This window comes from Cyphellophora europaea, assembly GCF_000365145.1.
Source record: "Cyphellophora europaea CBS 101466 unplaced genomic scaffold supercont1.2, whole genome shotgun sequence".
NCBI lineage: Eukaryota > Fungi > Ascomycota > Eurotiomycetes > Chaetothyriales > Cyphellophoraceae > Cyphellophora > Cyphellophora europaea.
In genome coordinates, this window is record NW_008481808.1 from 739378 (window position 1) to 758856 (window position 19479).

Consider the following 19479-nt stretch of genomic DNA (forward strand, 5'->3'; position numbering starts at 1 on the left):
TATTGATGGAAAGGGAAGGTCGGAAGATACGGCGGGAAACGCGCGGTGGTGGTTGGTATCTATGCTGCAAGGGACCATAATTCGGCTTAGTTTGACTGGTCAATTGCAGGGACTGGTTGGGATAGCCCTGATAAGCTTCTACGCCACCCGTACCGAAGCACCACGCCTGTTTTGAGGTAACAGCCAACTACCTACCAGTTGGCAGTCGCTAGAGTCAGTTGTGCTACCACGCTAGGAGATCAAGTAATGCTCTGTTTCGCATCCATGAAACATCAGGACAAAGCAAACAGGTGAGCAATCTGTTATGAACATGGAAGCTGGGTACCGGTGCTATTTTACAAGCACAATTGTGGTTTTCATTTCTTGTGGTATCGGCGACTATCTGCCACCATTGTCCCTCTTGCCGGAACGCCTTGCTAGAATCCACTGATACAAGACTTCCTCCCAATGAGTCCGTTATGGCCAACACCCTTGCGGAGGGTCATAAGTATGCGTGATAAAAGATACATTTCGTTTCGTTGTTTTGGAGTTGACGATAGATCGTCGCATGGGTGGTCTCGTTTGTATGAGCAACCATCTGACAATGACGATGTTAAATACTGGATGGGCTTGATTCAAAGGCTGGGGAACTCACAGGATAATGACATGCGTCTCTAGGCATTAGAGTCACCATTGATTGTGCTAGCAACCTTGTTCTCCTTGGTGGGACCATCGCTGAAGCAGGCGGTGAGGGGGGTGTCATCCTCGTCGTCGGCAACGAGTGACATGACAGACACCAACGAGCTGTTGCTTGACGATCGAGTGGAGACTGGACTCACTCGTCCAGTGGAGCCCAGCGGCATTACCGAGAAGCCAGTTGACATACCGGCATAAGCGGGGTTGAGACTACCCATCTCCTCTGGACCCATGGAGGCATTTCGCTGAGCAATACAATAGGCCGATTGGTACTGGAGGATCTTCTGCTCAGGGGTGATGTCGGCACGGTCGACCACATGACCAGATTGATCACACGTCTTACCAACCCGGGCGAAGTGCTCGAGCTGGTTCCAGGGCTTCTTGCCAAGCATCGTGATGTTGACAAAGTCGGCTGGCATGATGCAGATGAAGCGGCCATTCTCGTCATAGTTTTCGCCGACTGACAGAGAATACATGTAAGAGTCGTTGCCTGCACCGGTGCGCTCGCGCATCTTCTTCTCAACCTCCTGGGCGTTCTCGTCCTTGATCTGAGCCGCCTTGTTGCTGACGCACTTATAGCAGGACTGCTTGATCTCCGTAGGAGGCTCAGACACACCAGTACACTCAAAGGTGGTACTAGGCATCGACAACTGGCTGCTGCAAAGATGATTAGCGACTATCACGGCCCAAAGGCTGATACCACGTACGCATTCCACCATTTTCCCTCGGTCACCACTTTGATAGAAGCGGGCTGCTGACGGGGGTGGTCACACTTGCGGACCGCAGTGTGGCCGCAGGAATAGATGAGACCAATGCACATCTTGAGAATGTAGTACCTTCAACACGCACTGGACTGAGGCTTGATAGTAGAGAGCGGCACAAGAGTATTCAAGAAGAGTGAGAGCTTGAACGTAAAAGCGGGCGGTGCTTGAAGTGGTTGGTGATGGAGGAGAAGGAAGCTGGTAAATGGTAAATGCGAGAGAGTCTACATTTTCAAGGCTGCCCCACTTGGTCGCCCGAGCGATGAATCGATTAGCCAAGGCAGAAGCATTGCCCAACCTCCTTATTGCAGAATTCTCATCTTTGCAAAATTTCAGCTGCGCGGTGTGCCCCCATAGTAACAATAGGAACGTGTGAAAGAGATAACAGAATGTAGCCTGATGGAGCCGTGCGTATGCAAGGCTGGTTACCCCAGATTCTGTGACGTCAACCTGCCTAAAGTGGCACTAGCAGCTCCTACAGTACTCCGTAGCTAGACACAGTACCTTAATTTTCCTTCTTACTCGCTCGGGTGGGCACTGGTTGTTGACATCTAGGGGTTTAGGAGTTGTGTGATGGACAGCAAACATAGCGAAGATCTATGATAGGATTTACCATCTGGACAATGTACTGTGCGTCGTTGCCTCTGTATGATACTGATGGAGTACTGGGCATGAGATGCCGAGGTTCTATCACTATGGCCAAACCCCGAAAACGAGGGGGATACGAGTGTAATCCCGCTTAGCCGCTGACTTTTACTCACATATACCAAAGGCTTCAGTGGCAAGCTGGAAAAGAAAATAGCATAATCAAACATGGCGACAGCTTCTAAGAGATTCAACCTCATCTCCAACACTCTGAAAGCAAAGCCTCTCCCCTCTGATCCATGTACCAGAGCAGATATAGAGGCTGTCCTTGAAAATGGGTATGTGATTATCCCCGACTGCTTCACCAAAGATGAAGCAAAGGAGGCCAGGGACGAGATCCAGCGTTTGGTTGGAACATCGCCCAGAGGCGGTCGCAACCCCTTCGAGGGCCTCAGGACTACGCGAATATATTCGCTTCTCAACAAAACGAGAGTTATGGACAAGTTTTGTATCTTGCCACGAGTACTGGCGCTGAACGATTACTTTCTTGATCCGGGATATCTTCTCAGTGCTTTCCACACCATCTCGATCAACCGTAAGTTGTTGGCAGCAGCCTTAGCCCTACCCCACCGGCAGCTGGAGTACATTGCCTGATGTGAATTTTGAATAGCTGGCGAGGCCAAACAGGCCCTGCACCACGATGATGGATACATCAACATGGCACGACCGCGCCCACCGTTTGGAGCAGCAATCATGGTGAGAAGTACACTATCTGCGACTGCTCACATCTCTGACACGGCACTGTAGGTAGCACTGAGCGAGTATACAGCTGCCAATGGAGCGACTCGAATCATTCCAGGTTCACACCTTTGGGACAGCGATCGCGCCCAGCAAGCGAAGGAAGAGGATACGATTCCTGCTCTTGTACCGGAGGGAGGCGTGTGTTATTTCATTTCGACTTTGATACATGGCGGAGGACAGAATACAACACCTCAGCCTCGACAAAGTGCGACAGTGCAATACTGGTAGGAACGACCTCACCCGGATAGCATATCACAAACTAAGATCTGAACAGCAATCCATACATTCGACCGATTGAGAACCAGTTCCTCGCCGTCGATCCTCGCAAACTCGGTGGGATAGACCACAGGATTGTCGATATGATGGGGTGAGTAAACGATTCGCCTCGCTGACGAGGCTGACTGTCAGCAGGTATAGAGAGATGAAACCCTTCATGGGTTACGTGGACGCCCTGAACCCAAGATATGGGGCAGAGCGGATGGTCGAATGGTTACAGAAAGAAGTCGACCATCATCCGCCCACCTTTGCGCGCGAGCACAAGCTATAGAGATTCAAAAAGGGCTCCTAACTGAAACAGACGGGCGCGTGAGCCTGTATGTAGTGGCGAGGTCTTGGGTTTGGCTTATGAGCGATTTGTGGATGCTTGTAATCGTCAGACTGGCCTGCCTTGCGACATTCTTTGGTTTTCAAAGGTTCAGGCCGAATCAGGATTGACCAAAACATGATGCAGCCAACAGGTCTGCTGAGCTGTAAACATTTCTATGCCAACAACACCAGCTTGCAACAGATGCTTTGCAACGTCTGAGGTGCATCAAGTCGCACCAGCGAAGAAGCATCGCTACCAGTGGTGCGAATGTATGGTGCACTCTTAGAGAGTCTCAGATAGGATAATGCTAATCTCAGTCATTGGTATGTGAAAGCGGCGAAACTTTGTCAGCCCCAGGCTCGAGCACCATAACAAAAACGGCATGGAAAGGCACCTGGAATCGTTAGCCTCTATGCCCGTCAAGAGGAGAAGCGGTGGTGACTGGGACGGGCTAGCTTACTCAGCTGCTGCATCATCCAATCGTGCCGCCCGAGTGTCCAACTTTTTAGCATCTTGACTTTGGCGCGATTGCGCATCCTCATTTCTCAGATCCGCGGTCGACATCCACGGAGGTGCTTTCCTTCTACCACTGGCGTACCGCCGTCATACAGGTTCTCCCCCTCATCTCTAATAATGTGTCGATTGTAATCTACCTTGCACATACTGCGCTCTCTGCGAGCACCTTCCCTCGCGATGGCGTCCTCACGAAGGTCAACTACTACCTCTCACGATGCTGAGCCCTTCCCGGCCTTCACCGGCTCAGACCCAGATGAGCACACAACCTCTGTCACCACGTCAACTACTACGCAGACCGTCATTGGCGGCGACGGAGATCCAGTCATCCGCACCACAACCACGCCTGCCCACCCAACAGGCCAGGCGCCGCCAATGGTCTTTTCGACCAACGACCCAAACAATGCACCTCAACCCTTTACTCGAACAACCCTGACCGTTCCCGGGCAGCCCGGCGGCCAGGCACTCGCTGTTCGTCGAAGACCTATAGGCATTCGGCGTCTGCCATCAAGCAACCGGCTCTCGGCTGCAAGCAGTGATAGTCAGGATGGTGTTGGTCGCTCCAACTCGGGAAGAAGGCGTTCAGCATCTGCTCCGCAAGACCCACACTCTTCTTTAGGCGCAGGTGCAAATCGGTTGACACGCCAGAGTACACGACAGTCAGCACTGCCCCCGCTGCAGGAAGAGTATTCTAATCACCTTCGTCCCCTAACCCAGCTAGAGGGCGATGGCCAGCAGGCGGGACCCGCTGCCGGGAACGCCACGGGTGTTGGCCGCAGACGCAGCTTGAGCAATGCTGCGCGCTCGTTCATCAGCAAGCGCAGTGCCGATAACGAATCCACGCGACAGACTGATGACTACGAGGACGAAGTTGTCGATCTCCTGGATGTCATTGGTATGCAGCTCCCGCAGTTTCTCCTAGCATGATGCTAATGCTTTCCAGATCCCGAAGTGCAGACTTTAAACACACTGACCAATGTTCAAAACTCATTATTTGTACCTGATCTTGGACGATGGCTTAATCGGAGGCCAACCTATACTTTGACTCGTGCACCTACCCGCATCTCGGAAGCCGACACGACTGGAGTCACGCCGAGTGCCACAGCCGAGCCTAAAGCCGCAACTGATACTGGGGCGATCCAAGAGGACGAAGAGTCAGCTGCCGAGCTTCCCTCTGTGCAGAGGACATGGTCCTGGCAGCGACAACCACGCATGGAACGAAGCCACAGTATCTCCTCTGTACTCACAGACTCTCATTATGCCGTCCTTCCTCATGGCGTGGACCTCGAAGATTGGACTGAGGAAGACAAGGAAGCTCTCGACGACCATGTGCGCCATATGTTACACTCGCGCCGATCTAAATTCAAGCAAAGGATGCGTGCCTTTGGCAAATATCTCTCGAAGCGTATGTTTTGTCTCCAACATCTGGTTTCTCTTCGGGCCCCTGCTGACAATAAGAACAGCGCTCGGTTTCCTCGTGACCCTATACGCCACTTTAATCACCCTATTTGGTCTTGCTTGGGTTCTTTTTCTAATTGGTAAGTGGTCCATAGCTTCTGCCAGTACGGTCACTTACCCATTTAGGCTGGATCTATGCGGGAGACCGTAATGAATACATCATCCACATCATTGACAGTGTCCTGGTGGCTCTGTTCGCAATTATGGGTGACGGTCTGGCTCCTTTTCGAGCTGTCGATACCTACCATATGTGCTTCATTGCCAACTACGGTTTGACAACGTGGAGAGTTCGTAGAGAGCAACAGCTTCCAGAGCTGCGGGACCAAAACGAATTCCCCGAAAGAACAGAAAAGGAGGCAGACCCTGAAGCAGCGAACCCCAAGGATGCAGAGTTCTCTGTCCTGAACGCCGAGCAGCAGAAGAGATTGGTCCACCACCAGTCCAAATTCGCCAAGTCGCACTCTTTCTACAAGCCGCACGAGACGACGACCCACTATGCGTTTCCGCTCAAGCTGCTTATCACTATCGTGGTTCTGCTAGATTGTCATTCGCTGCTGCAAATTTCCCTCGGAGCGTTCACGTGGGGCTGGTCCTACCACACCCGGCCTTCATGGATCACGGCTGTCATTCTGTCACTGTCCATCACCTGTAATATCACCGCCGGAATTCTTATCAGCGTGGGCGATCGCAAGACTCGCAAGAAGGATGTAATCGAGAGAATGTCTCGTCAAGATCTTACAGCCCAGGCTATCAAGAAGGTGAAGAAACACAAAGCGGATCGCGAGGCTGCAGTGCATCATGCGCAAGCCAGCGAGAACTTCGAAGTGATACAGGAAGAACCGACCAACGAATCCGAGTCTGCGAGACTCAACAATGGCAAATTTGCCCAGCAACATCCGTCTGCATGATGGGCGAGGCCGGTTCACACCGAGAGTGCTGTCTCCAGCGGTCTCGACTGAAGCTTCTCGGTCCGCGGAGTCGACATTTCGTCGCCACCAAGCTGCGGAAGCGATAATGCAAGATGCGAGGACAATTCAACTCAGAGCGGAGTATGTCGCTATCGGTGAGTAAGTCTACATTCTGCGTTAGACCACGGAGTGGGTTCTGGCCCGATGGAATTCTGCGCCTGGGCGTTTGATATCACTTTACGAGGTCAGCCAAGGGCGGATAGCAAAGCCCATGTTCCGGCGCACGGATTCGCACGGACCCGAACGGCGTCGTTGCCCTTGCATGTGCATCGGGAGAAGTCGTGAATTTACTGCAGATTGGCATCGGAAAGCGACAGCAGGGGGCTCATGCTGGGTTGCATCTCGTCAGTGACCCAAGGCTTGGGTATGGGAGATTTAGGAATGTTTCTGGAAGCTTTCTAGAAGGTCTTTGGAAAGAACTGCCAGGATGCAGCTCGAAGTTTAATCACAGTTGATCATGAGAATGAGCCTGGGTATAGTCCTGCTAGCGAATCACAGCCGCGAGCTTCGGCGAGCATTTCCTATTCCAACCAAGCCCCTGTGTACGCCGGTCACGACCTCCGTGCAAGCCCGACTGCCGTTCAGCTGCGGTCTAGCGTTCTGGCTTGCTTCGAAGCGGGACTCATCCTGGCGGCACCGATGGCGGGGGCCATGGCAGAAGGTCGTGGCTTTCTTGGCAGAAGGGCGGAGTAATCTGGGCACCACTTGGATATCTTCTACCCTTGCTCAGTCTGACCTTTCCGACCACTCAGCGCCCGCAGTGTATGCACAGTCATCGCTACAAGCATATCCACAACTAACCTTCGATGGCTTGCACATCGCCAACCCCCGGCTTCTCCCCATTCCTGTTCAGCTTGTTCCACTCCTTGGGGTCTTGGTCCTCTTGTGTTGTAACCTCAGTGATGCATGCCCAGGTTGCCGAGTTTGATCTTCATACTAGCCGTAGCGACGACTGGACCTATTGCCTGGACCCTTCGTCAACGTTGCTGGCCTCGCGAGCACGGCATCCTTCAATTATCGTCTTGTCAAGCTAGTCCAGAAGCTAAATAATTCTAGTTCAAATGCAAGTCCTTCTTTCAACATTCGACAGCGGAAGCCGATGTGCGCGCCCCCGTTCAACCGCACCCGATTGGTCGTTCTCTTCACCCCGTGGCGGATGCCTTGCCTGTCTCAACCTCGTCCGGGGGTGCGGGATAGCAGCATGTCCCTCTCCCTCCACGAAGGAGCACTGTACCTACCTCCACACGATGGCTAGGCGAAGTACATAAAGGGCTGATAGATCTCCCCTTCGTCAGAAGATCCTCCACCTTCAAGTGGGCATCTGACCTCTTGTGGCATTTTCTACTCTCTCCCGTCACCTCATCATCTTGTTCCTCTAGGAATCATCACTTGTCTCTTCTCCTCTACATCTCCGTGTCCGCCACTGCCAAATACGCCATGGCTGCTCCGGCTGACCACAAGACCTCGGAGGTCCTTGCAGAGAAATCTGAGGCCAAGTTGCACAACGAGTATGCTCTTGATGAAGAGGGCAAGGCCGTCGAGCAACTTGATTACTCCGGTTCCTCCAAGAAGACCGATCCAGCTGAGATTGCTCTTGTGAGAAAGCTCGATCTCTGGATCATGCCCACCCTGTGGGGGTAAGTGTCTCTATTGTAATGGCATCCGAGCATCGCTGATCGGTTTACGCAGCATGTATTGGCTTAATTGTGAGTTGGAATCACCTCAGGATCCTTACACCGGCCAAATTGGCAGCATTGGCTGTGTCACGTTATCACGACCAAGTCCTTTGGCCCATCAAGAGTCGGCAAATTGACGGGCGGGCCTCCCAATCTTACAGCAGGTTACGGTTAGAAGCCTGTGCTGTGCATCCGGAGGCCAGACCATCGATTTTGTCAGCCTTTGACGGGAGGACTGGAGCCACACGCTGCGACTTTTCCTTTTATCTCCCTGCTTCATTCCCTCGTCCTGAATACGGATACTGACTCGCATTCTTCGCTGCCTACAGATCTGGACCGAAATGCAATCGCTCTGGCGCGTCTCAATGACCTTGAAGAAGATCTCAACTTGCAAGGCTCTGAGTACCAGACTTGCGTTTCGATCCTCTTCGTTGGTTATCTCATCGGCCAGGTTCCCAGCAACATGATTCTCACCCGCGTTCGCCCTTCGCTCTACATGTCCGGCTTCATGGCCTTGTGGGCCGTCGTCTCCGCCCTGACCGCCCTCTCCAAGGACTTCACCGGCTTGCTCCTCACTCGATTCTTCCTAGGTGTTACAGAAGCTCCTTACTACCCGGGCGCGCTTTTCATGTTGTCAATCTTCTACACGCGAAAGGAGATCGCCACGCGCATCTCTATTCTTTACACCGGCAACATCCTAGCCACCGCTTTTGCCGGTCTTATCGCCGCCGGAATCTTCCACGGGCTTGACGACGTCGCAGGCATCGCTGGCTGGAAGTGGCTCTTTATCCTTCAAGGCGTGGTCACATTCGTGATTGCCATTGCCTCGGCCTTCACGCTGCCCGACCACCCCCTCAAGACCCGCTGGCTCACTCCCGAGGAGCGCCAACTCGCGCACGACCGCATTGAGCGCGACACCGTCGGCAACAAGTTCCAGCAGTCGACCTTCCAGGGCCTCAAAGAGTCGGCGCGCGACCCCAAGCTGTGGCTCTTTGCCTTCATGCAACACATGCATCTGGCGGCCAATGGGTTCAAGAACTTCTTCCCCACCGTCGTTGAGACTCTCGGCTACGGCAGGACCATCACCCTCGTCCTGACCTGCCCTCCTTATCTCATCGCCGGCATCATCTCCGTCTACTGGTCGTGGCAGTCGGGTCGATACAACGAGCGCACCTGGCACATTACCGGTGCGAAAGCCGTGGCCATCTTCGGGTACGTGTGTTCCTTTTGCTTCGAAAACGCCCTCCGCGTGCGATCTTGCTAACAGAGAGTTTTCCCACAGTTTCGTCCTTGGAATGGCCACTCTAAACATGGGCGCCCGCTACTTCGCCATGATCGTCTTCTCCATCGGCACATACGCCGTCAACTCCATCATCCTCGGCTGGGTGGGCTCCACGTGCGGCCAGTCCCGCGAGAAGAAGGCGACGTCGCTCGCCATCGTCAACACCATCGCCAATGCGTCGTTCATCTGGACTCCTGTACGTCATCATCGTTTACCTCCTTTGCCTGTCACCTCGCTACTCCCCAAAAGAAGGAATCTTTGGAACGCTGACTGATATGTGAAACGAAAACAGTACCTGTGGCCTTCGTCCGACGAGCCCCGCTACGTGACCGCCATGTCCTCGTCCGCGGCCTTCTCGGTGGCGACCGCGGCGGGCGCGTGGGTCATGAAGCTCTGGCTGATCCGTGAGAATAAGAAGATTCGCCAGTCGGATAACGAGGCTACTATGTTCTACGCCTACTAGGTGTGATGTCTATGAGGGGCTTCTGGCGGGATGGAAACAATGGTTTCCAGGGGATTGCTTTTCTCCCTCACGCAGTCGCGTACGTACTCGCTTGAACACGGCTAGGCGGGCTGGCAACGAGTCTTTGGGACGAGGACAGGATGGGATAACGACGGTCGAAGTCAGATTACTGGAGGGGAAAGTTGGTAGAGATTCCAGATTGCCCCTGCCGCTATTTCGGTGTGATTGTGTAGGCCACGAACCTAAGGCGGACTGAACCGCTGTATCACGAAGGATAAGCTATGTGAATCCTTTCCTGAGATCTAATCATCGTTGGCTATGCTACTAAATGCCCGCGGTGATATACTTATCGTACTGCTTTCGTACAGCTCTCTCCGTGGTTTCGTCGCCCTCTTGCTTCCACATTCGGTCCTTGATACGAAACACACGCACCTTGCGCCAGACATGGCCACTCAATTGACACGTTCCTGCACCATAAGCCAGCCTCGGCCCACCCTCCATCGCTCGACAGGAGCCCTTGGCCTGCGAGCCAAGTACGGATAGAATCCATGGCCAAGGCATGTTTCAGCTGCTGAATCTCCGGACCATTTTCGTGCCCATTTGACGAATGTTGCATTGACCGCAATTTGGCTTCCCTACGTGCCGAACGCGATGGAAGCGGTGGCTCGGAGAACGGGAACTCCTGTTGCTCGGCACACTTGATCGCGATGCAATGACCACTGGCAGTTCACATGTGCTTCTCTTAAGCCTGAGACTGAGCTTCTGCATGAGTTTTCGTTTCGTTGTTGAGGGCTGTTCCCCAACTCGCCATATCTTGCTTACGCGCTATATGGTGGAGGTGGGTCAGTCGCACCATTCGTCGTCCTGACATGAGCCGGAGCTGGTGGTGACGGAAGAGGATCATTGAGTCGGTCGGGGAAGCGTTGAGCGTTCCTTCCAATGGGACCATTGCTGCGAAGGAGTTGCTTCGTGCGGCGATCTTCATTTTGCTGCTGAACGGTGAACACAACGTTTGATGTAGGGAGGATTGAACGCTGATGTGGGCCTCGTTGGTATTGTCTCCGTCTGCGTCTTGTTGCTGAGAGGATGATAGATAGGAGGATGATAACAATAAAGACGATGGCGGCACCCGCAATGACCCTTGTGTTAATCATTGTCGCTACTGGCTTGATGATGTCTGGAGCAGTAGTAGTCACGATATTGCAGAAACCTACTCATCTTTGGAGGGGTACACAGGTATCTTGTATGCCACATTGTTCGTGAGTGGATGTGGCTGTGTTGGGCGTCTGGCAAAGGCAAGCGGATGCTCAGCCTGGTGTATTAGCCTGGCTGCGCTCGAGGCAGTCTGTCCTGCGATTCATGCGACCACGGGGCAGCCTTGCCAAGCACAAAGTTCTCCGAATACTGTCACGAGATGCCCCACGCTCCTTGAGCCGTTTACAAAGGACGTGACGGTGCGCGCCAGTGTTAATGCTTCGCTCCACAGAGGATAAGGTGCCCGGCAAAAGACCTATGTTCAGGAGTCGGACGCATTCGTTGTCGAGCTTAGCGGGCCTCACCATCGCCATACTCGTCATATACCATCTCAGGATCGCCGGGACGTAGAAGAAGAGCCGAAAGTACAAGGTGTTGACCGCGTGATGGCTTCGTGCATTGGCAGGCACACTACCCTAAGTCTAGCCAATCAAGTCACCCGGCCTTTCGCCAAGCGCTACTCAGCCTCATGTTGCTGTTGGCGATACCGGCATACGCGTGCCAAAAGTGATGTCCTTATCATGCTCTTTACAACCTGCGCTGCGTCTGACATCATAGCAGGGAAGGCGGAGCTCGTTCAAGCAGCGAAAACCATAGTTTTATAATCGCTCGTTACTCTGAGGCTGGTGTGCTCGGCTTCGGCTGGACCTCGCCCTCCGCCTCCACAAAGCGAAAGCGAGATAAGCCGCATGAACCTATCCAGGCCATCTTGCAGTCCACTAGAGACATATGCCACCCGTGCTGCGCCATGGTTTGACCGCTGATCGTGTACACTGCTATGAGGGCTTGACGAATGCTCTCGGAGGCCTGAGAGGTCCGCAACAAGCTGACGCTTGCGCATTCCGAGAATGGCTTAGCCGCCAGAAGCACGATTCCATAATCTCACATCATCAAGGCGTATCCTTCATGTATGTCATGCCCAGCATCAGCTTCTGTGTGAGTAAGAGACTACAAAACAGTTACTAAAGCCCCTCCAACGAGGGCGTTGTAAGCTTTCAAACCAGGATCAGGAATCGCAAAGCATCATGAGTTCGTCAGTGCCAGGAGCAGGTATTGGGTCGTCGGGTTGGAAAGCGAGGTTAATCAGCAACAGTCCATGTGAGTACGATACGAGCCGCCAGCACATCTATTGCGACATTACGCGGTAGCTATATGATGGTGGTCACCGTCCTTGTACCGTCCGGGCAAGGTCTAGCCACAAGTTGCGATCCACTATTTGCTGCATGCTGCACCGGATCAAAAGAGCCACACAGCGGCAATGAAATCAACACCGAGGCTGACAATGTGCTAGCTGGAGATGACAGACCTGCAGACGAAGCGAGCCAAGGTGCAAAGGAACGTCGCCGCGAGCAGGTGCGGAAAGCACAGCGGTTGGCCGCCCCCCTCATTCGGGCCCATGATAGACTAATCAGACCCATAGTACACATCGAGACCGAAAAGCTACCTATGTCAAAGCGCTAGAAATGGAAGTAGCCAAGTTACGGGCGAAAGATGCTCACTTTTCCGAGGGTAATGCTCACCTATCACATTGCCCGGCCGTAGATATGACTGACGCTGCTCACAGAACTCCGTCACGCGAAGACTGTAATCCAACGGCTTCAAGAGCTGTTAGCGTCGAACGACGTTCCCATTCCTAACGACATTTTGAAAGTAAATCATCCCATGGCCACCATCGAACTGGTCGGTAAACCTCCATTTGGTCAATCTCTTCAAGCCCAATTACCTGTGTTCGACCACTCTGCTCCTGCACCCCACCTTCGCGAGTCAGTCTCTGCGCAACCCTTTCCGTCTTCTTCAGAGTTTGAGGCCAACACGTCCACAGCTCTAGGGTCTGATCTTGCGATGGCGTGCGATCAAGAGGTCGAGAGGCCACTCTCAACTCATCCTTACGGCCTCGATTCTACCCAAGTCGGAGTCAACTTCGTGCTCGCCCTTGAGCACCCATGTCTATACCATCACAGCATCCCTTCAGTCCCGATGCTTGCCCACGGCGAAATCGGCTATGGGCACTCACTCATGCTGTCCAGTCCCATCATGGAGCACTCTCCATCATACTCGCTCAATCCGCTCAAGATGGGTTGGCCCAAGGGGACCACATGGAACGTACCGGCAATAGAGCTCGACAAACTCCTTAGCTTCTCCGATCAGATCGAACTTGAATCTGAGATCACGCCAGTGCAGGTCTGGCACCAGGTCCGATGCCATCCCAACTTCAACAGCCTTACTCCAGAGCGTCTGCAGTCGCTAAGGGACGCTCTACTTCCGAGCGTCAAGTGTCTTGGGTCAGTCTTCATACCTTGTATGTTGAACGCGTGCTGACAACGTCTAGGTTCGGTGCTGTTATCGATCTGGAGCTTTTCGAGGCGGAGTTGGAGAAGGCAACCAAGCTTAGGTGATGTCTTCTGACGACGGTGTATATCAGTCTGGTGTATACGGGACATCTGGTGGTATTTTCATCCGATACAGACGCCCATGTGCAAAGAGGAATGAGGATAAACGGAACAAATAGACCTGGTTATGTTCAGCTTGGTGTTCAGGAGGGTGCTTTTGTTGAAGTTCAGCGAAAATCCATATTATGATCTATCGCTCAGCTGATCTTGAAATAACAGTCACTATGACTACCGACTCCTCTTGTAGTCAGAAATACGCGAGAAGTACAAACACCCTTCGACTGACAAGGACAACCTTGAATGATAGAGCCTCATATGTAGAACTTGCAGCCTTGTCGCGGGTTGTCGTGCCAAGGAATTCGGGGAAGCAGCCTAGAGGTAAAAGTACTGCCACTTGAGCCTCCAACCGCGGCGGCAGGCAGCCTTCACCTCGTAAGTTCCTGCGGCTTCCACCCAGTGGGCACCACTACAACTTGGACACCTCGATTCTCCGAAGGCCTCTTCCATTCCCCTGCGAGCGACAAACTCCCTCCATGATCTGATGACCTTCATATCCCCGCCTCGTAAAGATGGACAAGTTACTTGCTGAGGGAGCGAGCTTAACCCCGGCTTTGCTGGCCAGCGACGAAGACTCCTACGACAAGCAAGCTACAAATTTGTCGGCAAAGTTACAAGCCATTCCCGCTGCACAGCTGGTCTCGAAGGACGTATTAGATGTATGCAAGCAGAAACCCCCCCCCCCGGCCTAGACTGCGATACTGACACTTGTATAGTCCTTGGAACCAACTGCTCAAACCATCACCTACCTCTCGATCGTCTCTGCTGGGATCAAGAATGTTACAGGCTCTGGAAAAGCTGTGTCCGGTCAGCTTGCTCGGTCTCTTCTTCCAGACCAAGACTTCTGGCCTTACATCACCAATATCCTACTAAACTTTGATCCAATTCAAGTACGGTACGCTGGACATTGCCTGACAGAAATCGTCACTGTCGTCGGTATTGGTGCAGAGCAGACACAGAACTATGTACCGGCAATACAACTCCTTAGCAATGTCATCCTCCGACTGGACACTTCCTCATCCACTTTCACTTCAACACACCACATCTACGTTCGCCTGTGCTTACGAGCTAGAGCGTACGCTGATGCACTCAACATCATCGACAGACCGATCTATCACATTCCGGCAAGTATAGACAAGCAAGTGGAAGCGAGAGCATACAAATACCGTTGTTCGGTACAAGACTCGAGCGCCAGCTACATTACACTTGCCTCAGGCTTGACGCAAAAGATCACGAGCAGAATGTTCTTGGACTACAACTTCATGTGTGCCTTGTGCTACATGGCCCTAGGTCAATACTCCAAGGCCATTCCACTTCTTGAAGTGATCCTCATTGCACCTACTGCAAGCGGCGTGACTAGTTTGCTTGCCGTGGAAGCTTACAAGAAGTGGGTTCTGCTCAATCTACTGATCCTTGGCTATCTACCCGAATACCCACGGCCGGCATACCAGGCGACCATGCGCAATGTCCGCACCCTCGCTAAACCGTACGACTGCCTTGCCGAGACCTTCAAACAGCGCGAGCCCCAACGACTTTTTGCGGAGGCCAATGAGGGTCAGACCGTATGGCAGGAGGACTGCAACATGGGGCTGGTGATGGAAGTGTTGCAGGCCCATCGCAAGTACTCTGTTCTAAGAATGGCCAAGCTTTTCGCATCAGTCAACGTGTCGCACGTCGAGGCACAACTGCCACCAGATCAGAATGGCACGCCTATTCAAGTATACCTTCAGAATCTCATCTCTACTGGTGAGCTGCGAGCCACCATAACGCCTAGTCAGGACGGTTCGGATCAGATCCTTCGGTTCCTCCCCGAAGCAACCAGTACTCGATCGGAAGCCGCAACTGAACAGCAGCTGAACAGCCGTTCGCAGCTGCTGCATGCGCTCATCAAACATGTTGGTGACGCCGAATATTGTATGGAAATCAGCAAGGAACACATCGACACGCTGAAAAAGCTGAAGAAGAACCGCGACGATGATAATAAGAAGGGCCCAGGCTCAAAGCCGTCGGCTACGCTTGATGAGATGGACGAGGACATGATGGCCGATGAGCTTTAGTTCGGCCCGAAGGCCGGCATGTTCAAGCTTCATCAATCGATAACGCAGCAGAGCACCACTCTCTACTCGAACTCGAGCTCGGTTCCGACAAATTATTTCTTCGACGCACCCGCTGTGATACCATCGTTCAATGATGGTGCAGGCGAGTCCCTTGTTGCAACGGCTACGGGACATAACAGCGGGTTTCAAAATCCGCCTAACTCGCTGGCGAGCTCGCTGATGGGTAGCAGCGGTCCAACCTCCGTCATGCCGTCTGTAGAGGGCACATCCGACGAAGACATGGGAGGACCATGAATTCCAACGTGATTCAATACAGGTTTTACGACCCCGACGTTGTGCAGCCCATAGCACTGGAGGAAGCAGCCATCGCGACCGCACTTCGAGGCTTCCACATGCAAAGAGGCACACGACTCTACGACATAACGAATATGAATATGGGTCAGAGAGGCAGACGTGTCGATCGGACGGGCACTCTATCGCGCTTCGTGCGCACACGATCGCCGTAATTAGGCGGGTATTGCTTGGTATTAGACGTAGACAGAACAATTCCGAAACCCGGAGCAAGATCCGTCCAAGTGGCCCTGTTGCTTTGAACTGCGTTGCTCGTGGTCAGCTCTGCTACGGGAAATTGATTCTATAGTTTGTTCGTGAATTGAACCTGCACGGTTTTAGCGCGAGAACATGCTCGATTTCATGCTTAGCATTACGTTTGCTAACGCTACGAATGCTATGAATGGCTTCCACGGAGATACAGAAGTAGCGAGTGATCAGTAGCACTCAAGCTTTTAGGTCGTATACAAATTCGATCCGAGTGTGGCTGAATGGCTCGTGCGATGGCGGCCTTGTCCGGCACCCCAACGGCGATACCACCAGCCGGCTGACGGTCGTAAATCCCTGGATTGGGATGGGTATAAACGGTATCCTCAACACCGAGCGCCTTGTCCTCCCATCAATGCAGTGGCAAATTCATGTCCACCTCGATCACCACATTCTCCCTCCAAGCCCTAAGCCGTTGCCTCTGCTCCGGTATCAGTCTGCGTCGTGACCTTCTCGATTTCGATCTTAGGCATCTGCTTGCCGCCCATTCCCAAGTCCGTCTTCTTGGCCTCGGGATTCTTCGTATAATAATTGCTGATCGCGCTCTTGATGGCATCTTCCGCCAACATCGAGCAATGAAGCTTGACAGGTGGCAAGCACAACTCCTTGGCAATCTCGGTGTTCTTGATACGCGACGCTTGCTCGAGTGTCATACCGCGAACGAGCTCGGTGAGGTATGACGAGGAGGCGATGGCGGAGCCGCAGCCAAAGGTCTTGAATTTGACATCGGAGATGGTATTGGTGTTGCCATCAACTTTGATTTGCAGCTTCATCACATCGCCGCATGCGGGAGCGCCGACAAGGCCTAGCGGGAGATGTTAGTTGGGGATATCGGGATGTGTTGAAGGCTCGGGGTTGAAGCAGAAGCTTCGGCCGAGCTGACTTCGGAGTGTCCGCAGATTACGTACCTGTTCCGACATCGCCATCATTCTTGTTCATCGAGCCAACATTGCGAGGATTAGAGTAGTGGTCGAGCACCTTCTCGTGGTAGTTTCGTCGTTGCGGCTGTGTCGCTGCGGGTCTGAGAAGGGGGGAGGCGGTTTGTGAGAGTGATGGGCGGATGGCGGGCGTTGAGAGGGAGGCGATAGTGCGGGGGAGCATGCTGAGTGTTCTTCGCGACATGATGGCGGAGATGTGTGTGCTTTGTTGAGTCAGTGTACTCGTGCAAAAGCTGTACAGATCGAATGGCGGGGGATTATGAAAGTGTCAGGTGTGGTTGTAGGTTAGGGAGAAAGATAGAATATGATTGAGGATTGATATCATTATTTCGGCCGGGGAAACAGGGTCGCCTTGACCCAATCGTCTCGCCCGCGCCTTCCGCTCAGAGCAGGTTAGCCGAGGCTTCCAGACCAATGAGAATGGCCGATGACGTGTTATCAGATCAATTTTCTGGCCGCTCGTTTTTTCCGTGTTGGGTTACCCAGAGCGGCCACCACTGCATATAGTACTCAGTTGACGTTTTACTTCGACGAGTATTTACAACGTCCATTACATACTCGAGCCTGGTACGCTACACTCCCTTACAACTTGAGAGCCGCGTATCGCAACATGTTTATTTAGCATATGTTTCGAACCATCCTCCGTTGCGTCTTGAAAGATCATATTGGATCAAGCGGCCAGGCTGCACTTTGAGCCCTGACACGGGGATGCATTCATTTTACATGTTGTATGCAGAGAATCTGCTCTCGATTCTGATCGCGGACGAGGACACCGATACAGAAGCAAGCTTCTTACTAGTACCACAATGCACCTCAGAGAGCCTCTATCTATACGTTACATATCAGGTTCAGATGCTGACTACCATTTCCAGCCTTTTGGCCCAGCCCATGTTCCCTTCACCATGGAGTTGTAGTAGACCCAAGGGAAGAAGTCCTTCTTCAAATGATAAAACTCGCGCCGTGGCGTGCTCTGATCGACAAAGTTCCCAAATGTTTCTTTGGGCTTACCGCCGTACCCGAACTCGGCAAGCATGACCTTGCCGTATTCGGTGAGCAAGGGACAGGATGTGTAACCGTCATAACTAGCTTGCGGATCCCTTCCCTCCAACGCTGCCAGCAGATTCGAGACCATAACAGGTGCCTGGGCTGTTATAGCGGCCGCTGTCTTTGCTGTGGATAGCCCAGCAGCATCGCCACAAGCCCAGACATTATCAAACTTCTTATGACGGAGTGTACTCTCACTGACATCCACGAACCCTGTCTCGTTGGATAGAGGACTGTCTCGGACAAACGTATGCGGTTGCATCTTAGGCACAGCGTGTAACATATCAAAGTGCTTCTTGACCAAGTCCTTTCCGTCAGCTTTCGCCAATATTGCTGTGTTGCCTTCGATAGCAACGAGATCATGTTGGAAGAGCGCCTCAACACCCCTTTCTTGCCGAAGCTCGTCAAGCTTGTGACTGTACTTAGGGACTCCAAACATCACAGGCATGCCTGTTGCAAAGGTAATCTGTATCGCTGATTTGGAAGTGTCAGTGGGGTCGTACAGACCTGCCCGCTTCCAGCCGTCGAGTGCCAACCACATGATTTTTTGAGGCGCTCCGGCGCATTTGACGGGGCCAGTAGGATGGGTGAACAGTGCCTGGCCGCTCTTGAAGGCTTTGATATTGCGGTGGGTCTTGTCGCATGTGTCGTAACTATAAATCGAGGAGACCGGTGCATGTGGGTCGTTCACTGCTTCTCGCAGACCTTTGATGGTGTCAAAATCGACATTGATACCAGGACAAACAATGAGGTGCTCATAGTTGCACTCGTCGCCGTTGTTGAAAGATATTGAGTTCTGCTCGGGATCGAACTGACGGACCGCAGTATTGTAGAAGCGAACTTTGGGCTGGATCAGCGTTCCCAACGGTCGTCTGAGGTCCTCTTTGTTCTTCAGACCACCTCCCACCAGTGTCCAACCCGGCTGATAATGGTGTGATTCCGCCGGATCGACTAATGCAATGTCGTTCGCTGCGAATTTGCCAGATCGGATTAGCTGGCTGCTGACGGCAAGACCGGCACTACCGCCGCCGACTATAACCACCTTGTGGTTTCGGGAAGCCGAGGTCGCAGGGATCTGGCTGGCCACTGACGCGAAAAACCTTGACCTCTGCTGGTCTGAACCTTTTACTGTTGACTGTGCAACGATCCGGGCGCTCGGGACAACTCGTGAAAAGCGCATCTTGAGGCAGCCGAGCCTCATGTTATCTCTGGGCACAACAAGACTTACCACACAAGACTCGAAGAGGTTGCAGCCTACCTAGTTGGACAAACATGAAAAAACGAGTATTTCTAAGATGGCATGATCGAAATGCTTGGCAAGTACCCATCGCCAGACATTTTTAGTGCCCCCCTTTCTCGCAGCACCTCGCCCAA

General features: G+C 52.9%; 8 protein-coding genes across 8 annotated transcripts; 5 read left to right on the forward strand and 3 right to left on the reverse strand.

Moving 5' to 3' along the window:
• Positions 1–653: 653 nt before the first annotated feature.
• On the reverse strand, positions 654–1495 carry HMPREF1541_01763 (uncharacterized protein; the record flags this gene model as incomplete). The annotated part of the gene is made up of 2 exons (XM_008716120.1): positions 654–1332; positions 1383–1495. 2 exons carry the CDS (start codon positions 1493–1495, stop codon positions 654–656), a joined length of 792 nt encoding a protein of 263 aa, XP_008714342.1.
• A 754-nt stretch (positions 1496–2249) lies between these two features.
• HMPREF1541_01764 (uncharacterized protein) lies at positions 2250–3369 on the forward strand (the record flags this gene model as incomplete). The annotated part of the gene is made up of 5 exons (XM_008716121.1): positions 2250–2616; positions 2692–2777; positions 2829–3046; positions 3097–3189; positions 3234–3369. The coding sequence occupies 5 exons, from the start codon at positions 2250–2252 to the stop codon at positions 3367–3369; spliced, it is 900 nt and encodes a 299-aa protein (XP_008714343.1).
• Positions 3370–4101: 732 nt separating this feature from the next.
• Positions 4102–6287, forward strand: HMPREF1541_01765 (uncharacterized protein; the record flags this gene model as incomplete). Its single annotated transcript, XM_008716122.1, has 5 exons — positions 4102–4816; positions 4865–5007; positions 5077–5326; positions 5385–5459; positions 5506–6287. 5 exons carry the CDS (start codon positions 4102–4104, stop codon positions 6285–6287), a joined length of 1965 nt encoding a protein of 654 aa, XP_008714344.1.
• Positions 6288–7784: 1497 nt separating this feature from the next.
• Positions 7785–9768, forward strand: HMPREF1541_01766 (uncharacterized protein; the record flags this gene model as incomplete). Its single annotated transcript, XM_008716123.1, has 5 exons — positions 7785–7984; positions 8037–8053; positions 8353–9235; positions 9306–9501; positions 9598–9768. 5 exons carry the CDS (start codon positions 7785–7787, stop codon positions 9766–9768), a joined length of 1467 nt encoding a protein of 488 aa, XP_008714345.1.
• Positions 9769–12684: 2916 nt separating this feature from the next.
• On the forward strand, positions 12685–13418 carry HMPREF1541_01767 (uncharacterized protein; the record flags this gene model as incomplete). The annotated part of the gene is made up of 2 exons (XM_008716124.1): positions 12685–13304; positions 13352–13418. The coding sequence occupies 2 exons, from the start codon at positions 12685–12687 to the stop codon at positions 13416–13418; spliced, it is 687 nt and encodes a 228-aa protein (XP_008714346.1).
• A 563-nt stretch (positions 13419–13981) lies between these two features.
• HMPREF1541_01768 (uncharacterized protein) lies at positions 13982–15526 on the forward strand (the record flags this gene model as incomplete). The annotated part of the gene is made up of 2 exons (XM_008716125.1): positions 13982–14128; positions 14186–15526. 2 exons carry the CDS (start codon positions 13982–13984, stop codon positions 15524–15526), a joined length of 1488 nt encoding a protein of 495 aa, XP_008714347.1.
• Positions 15527–16530: 1004 nt separating this feature from the next.
• HMPREF1541_01769 (FeS cluster assembly scaffold IscU) lies at positions 16531–17245 on the reverse strand (the record flags this gene model as incomplete). Its single annotated transcript, XM_008716126.1, has 2 exons — positions 16531–16928; positions 17032–17245. 2 exons carry the CDS (start codon positions 17243–17245, stop codon positions 16531–16533), a joined length of 612 nt encoding a protein of 203 aa, XP_008714348.1.
• A 675-nt stretch (positions 17246–17920) lies between these two features.
• Positions 17921–19285, reverse strand: HMPREF1541_01770 (uncharacterized protein; the record flags this gene model as incomplete). The annotated part of the gene is made up of 1 exon (XM_008716127.1): positions 17921–19285. The coding sequence occupies one exon, from the start codon at positions 19283–19285 to the stop codon at positions 17921–17923; it is 1365 nt and encodes a 454-aa protein (XP_008714349.1).
• Positions 19286–19479: the final 194 nt, after the last annotated feature.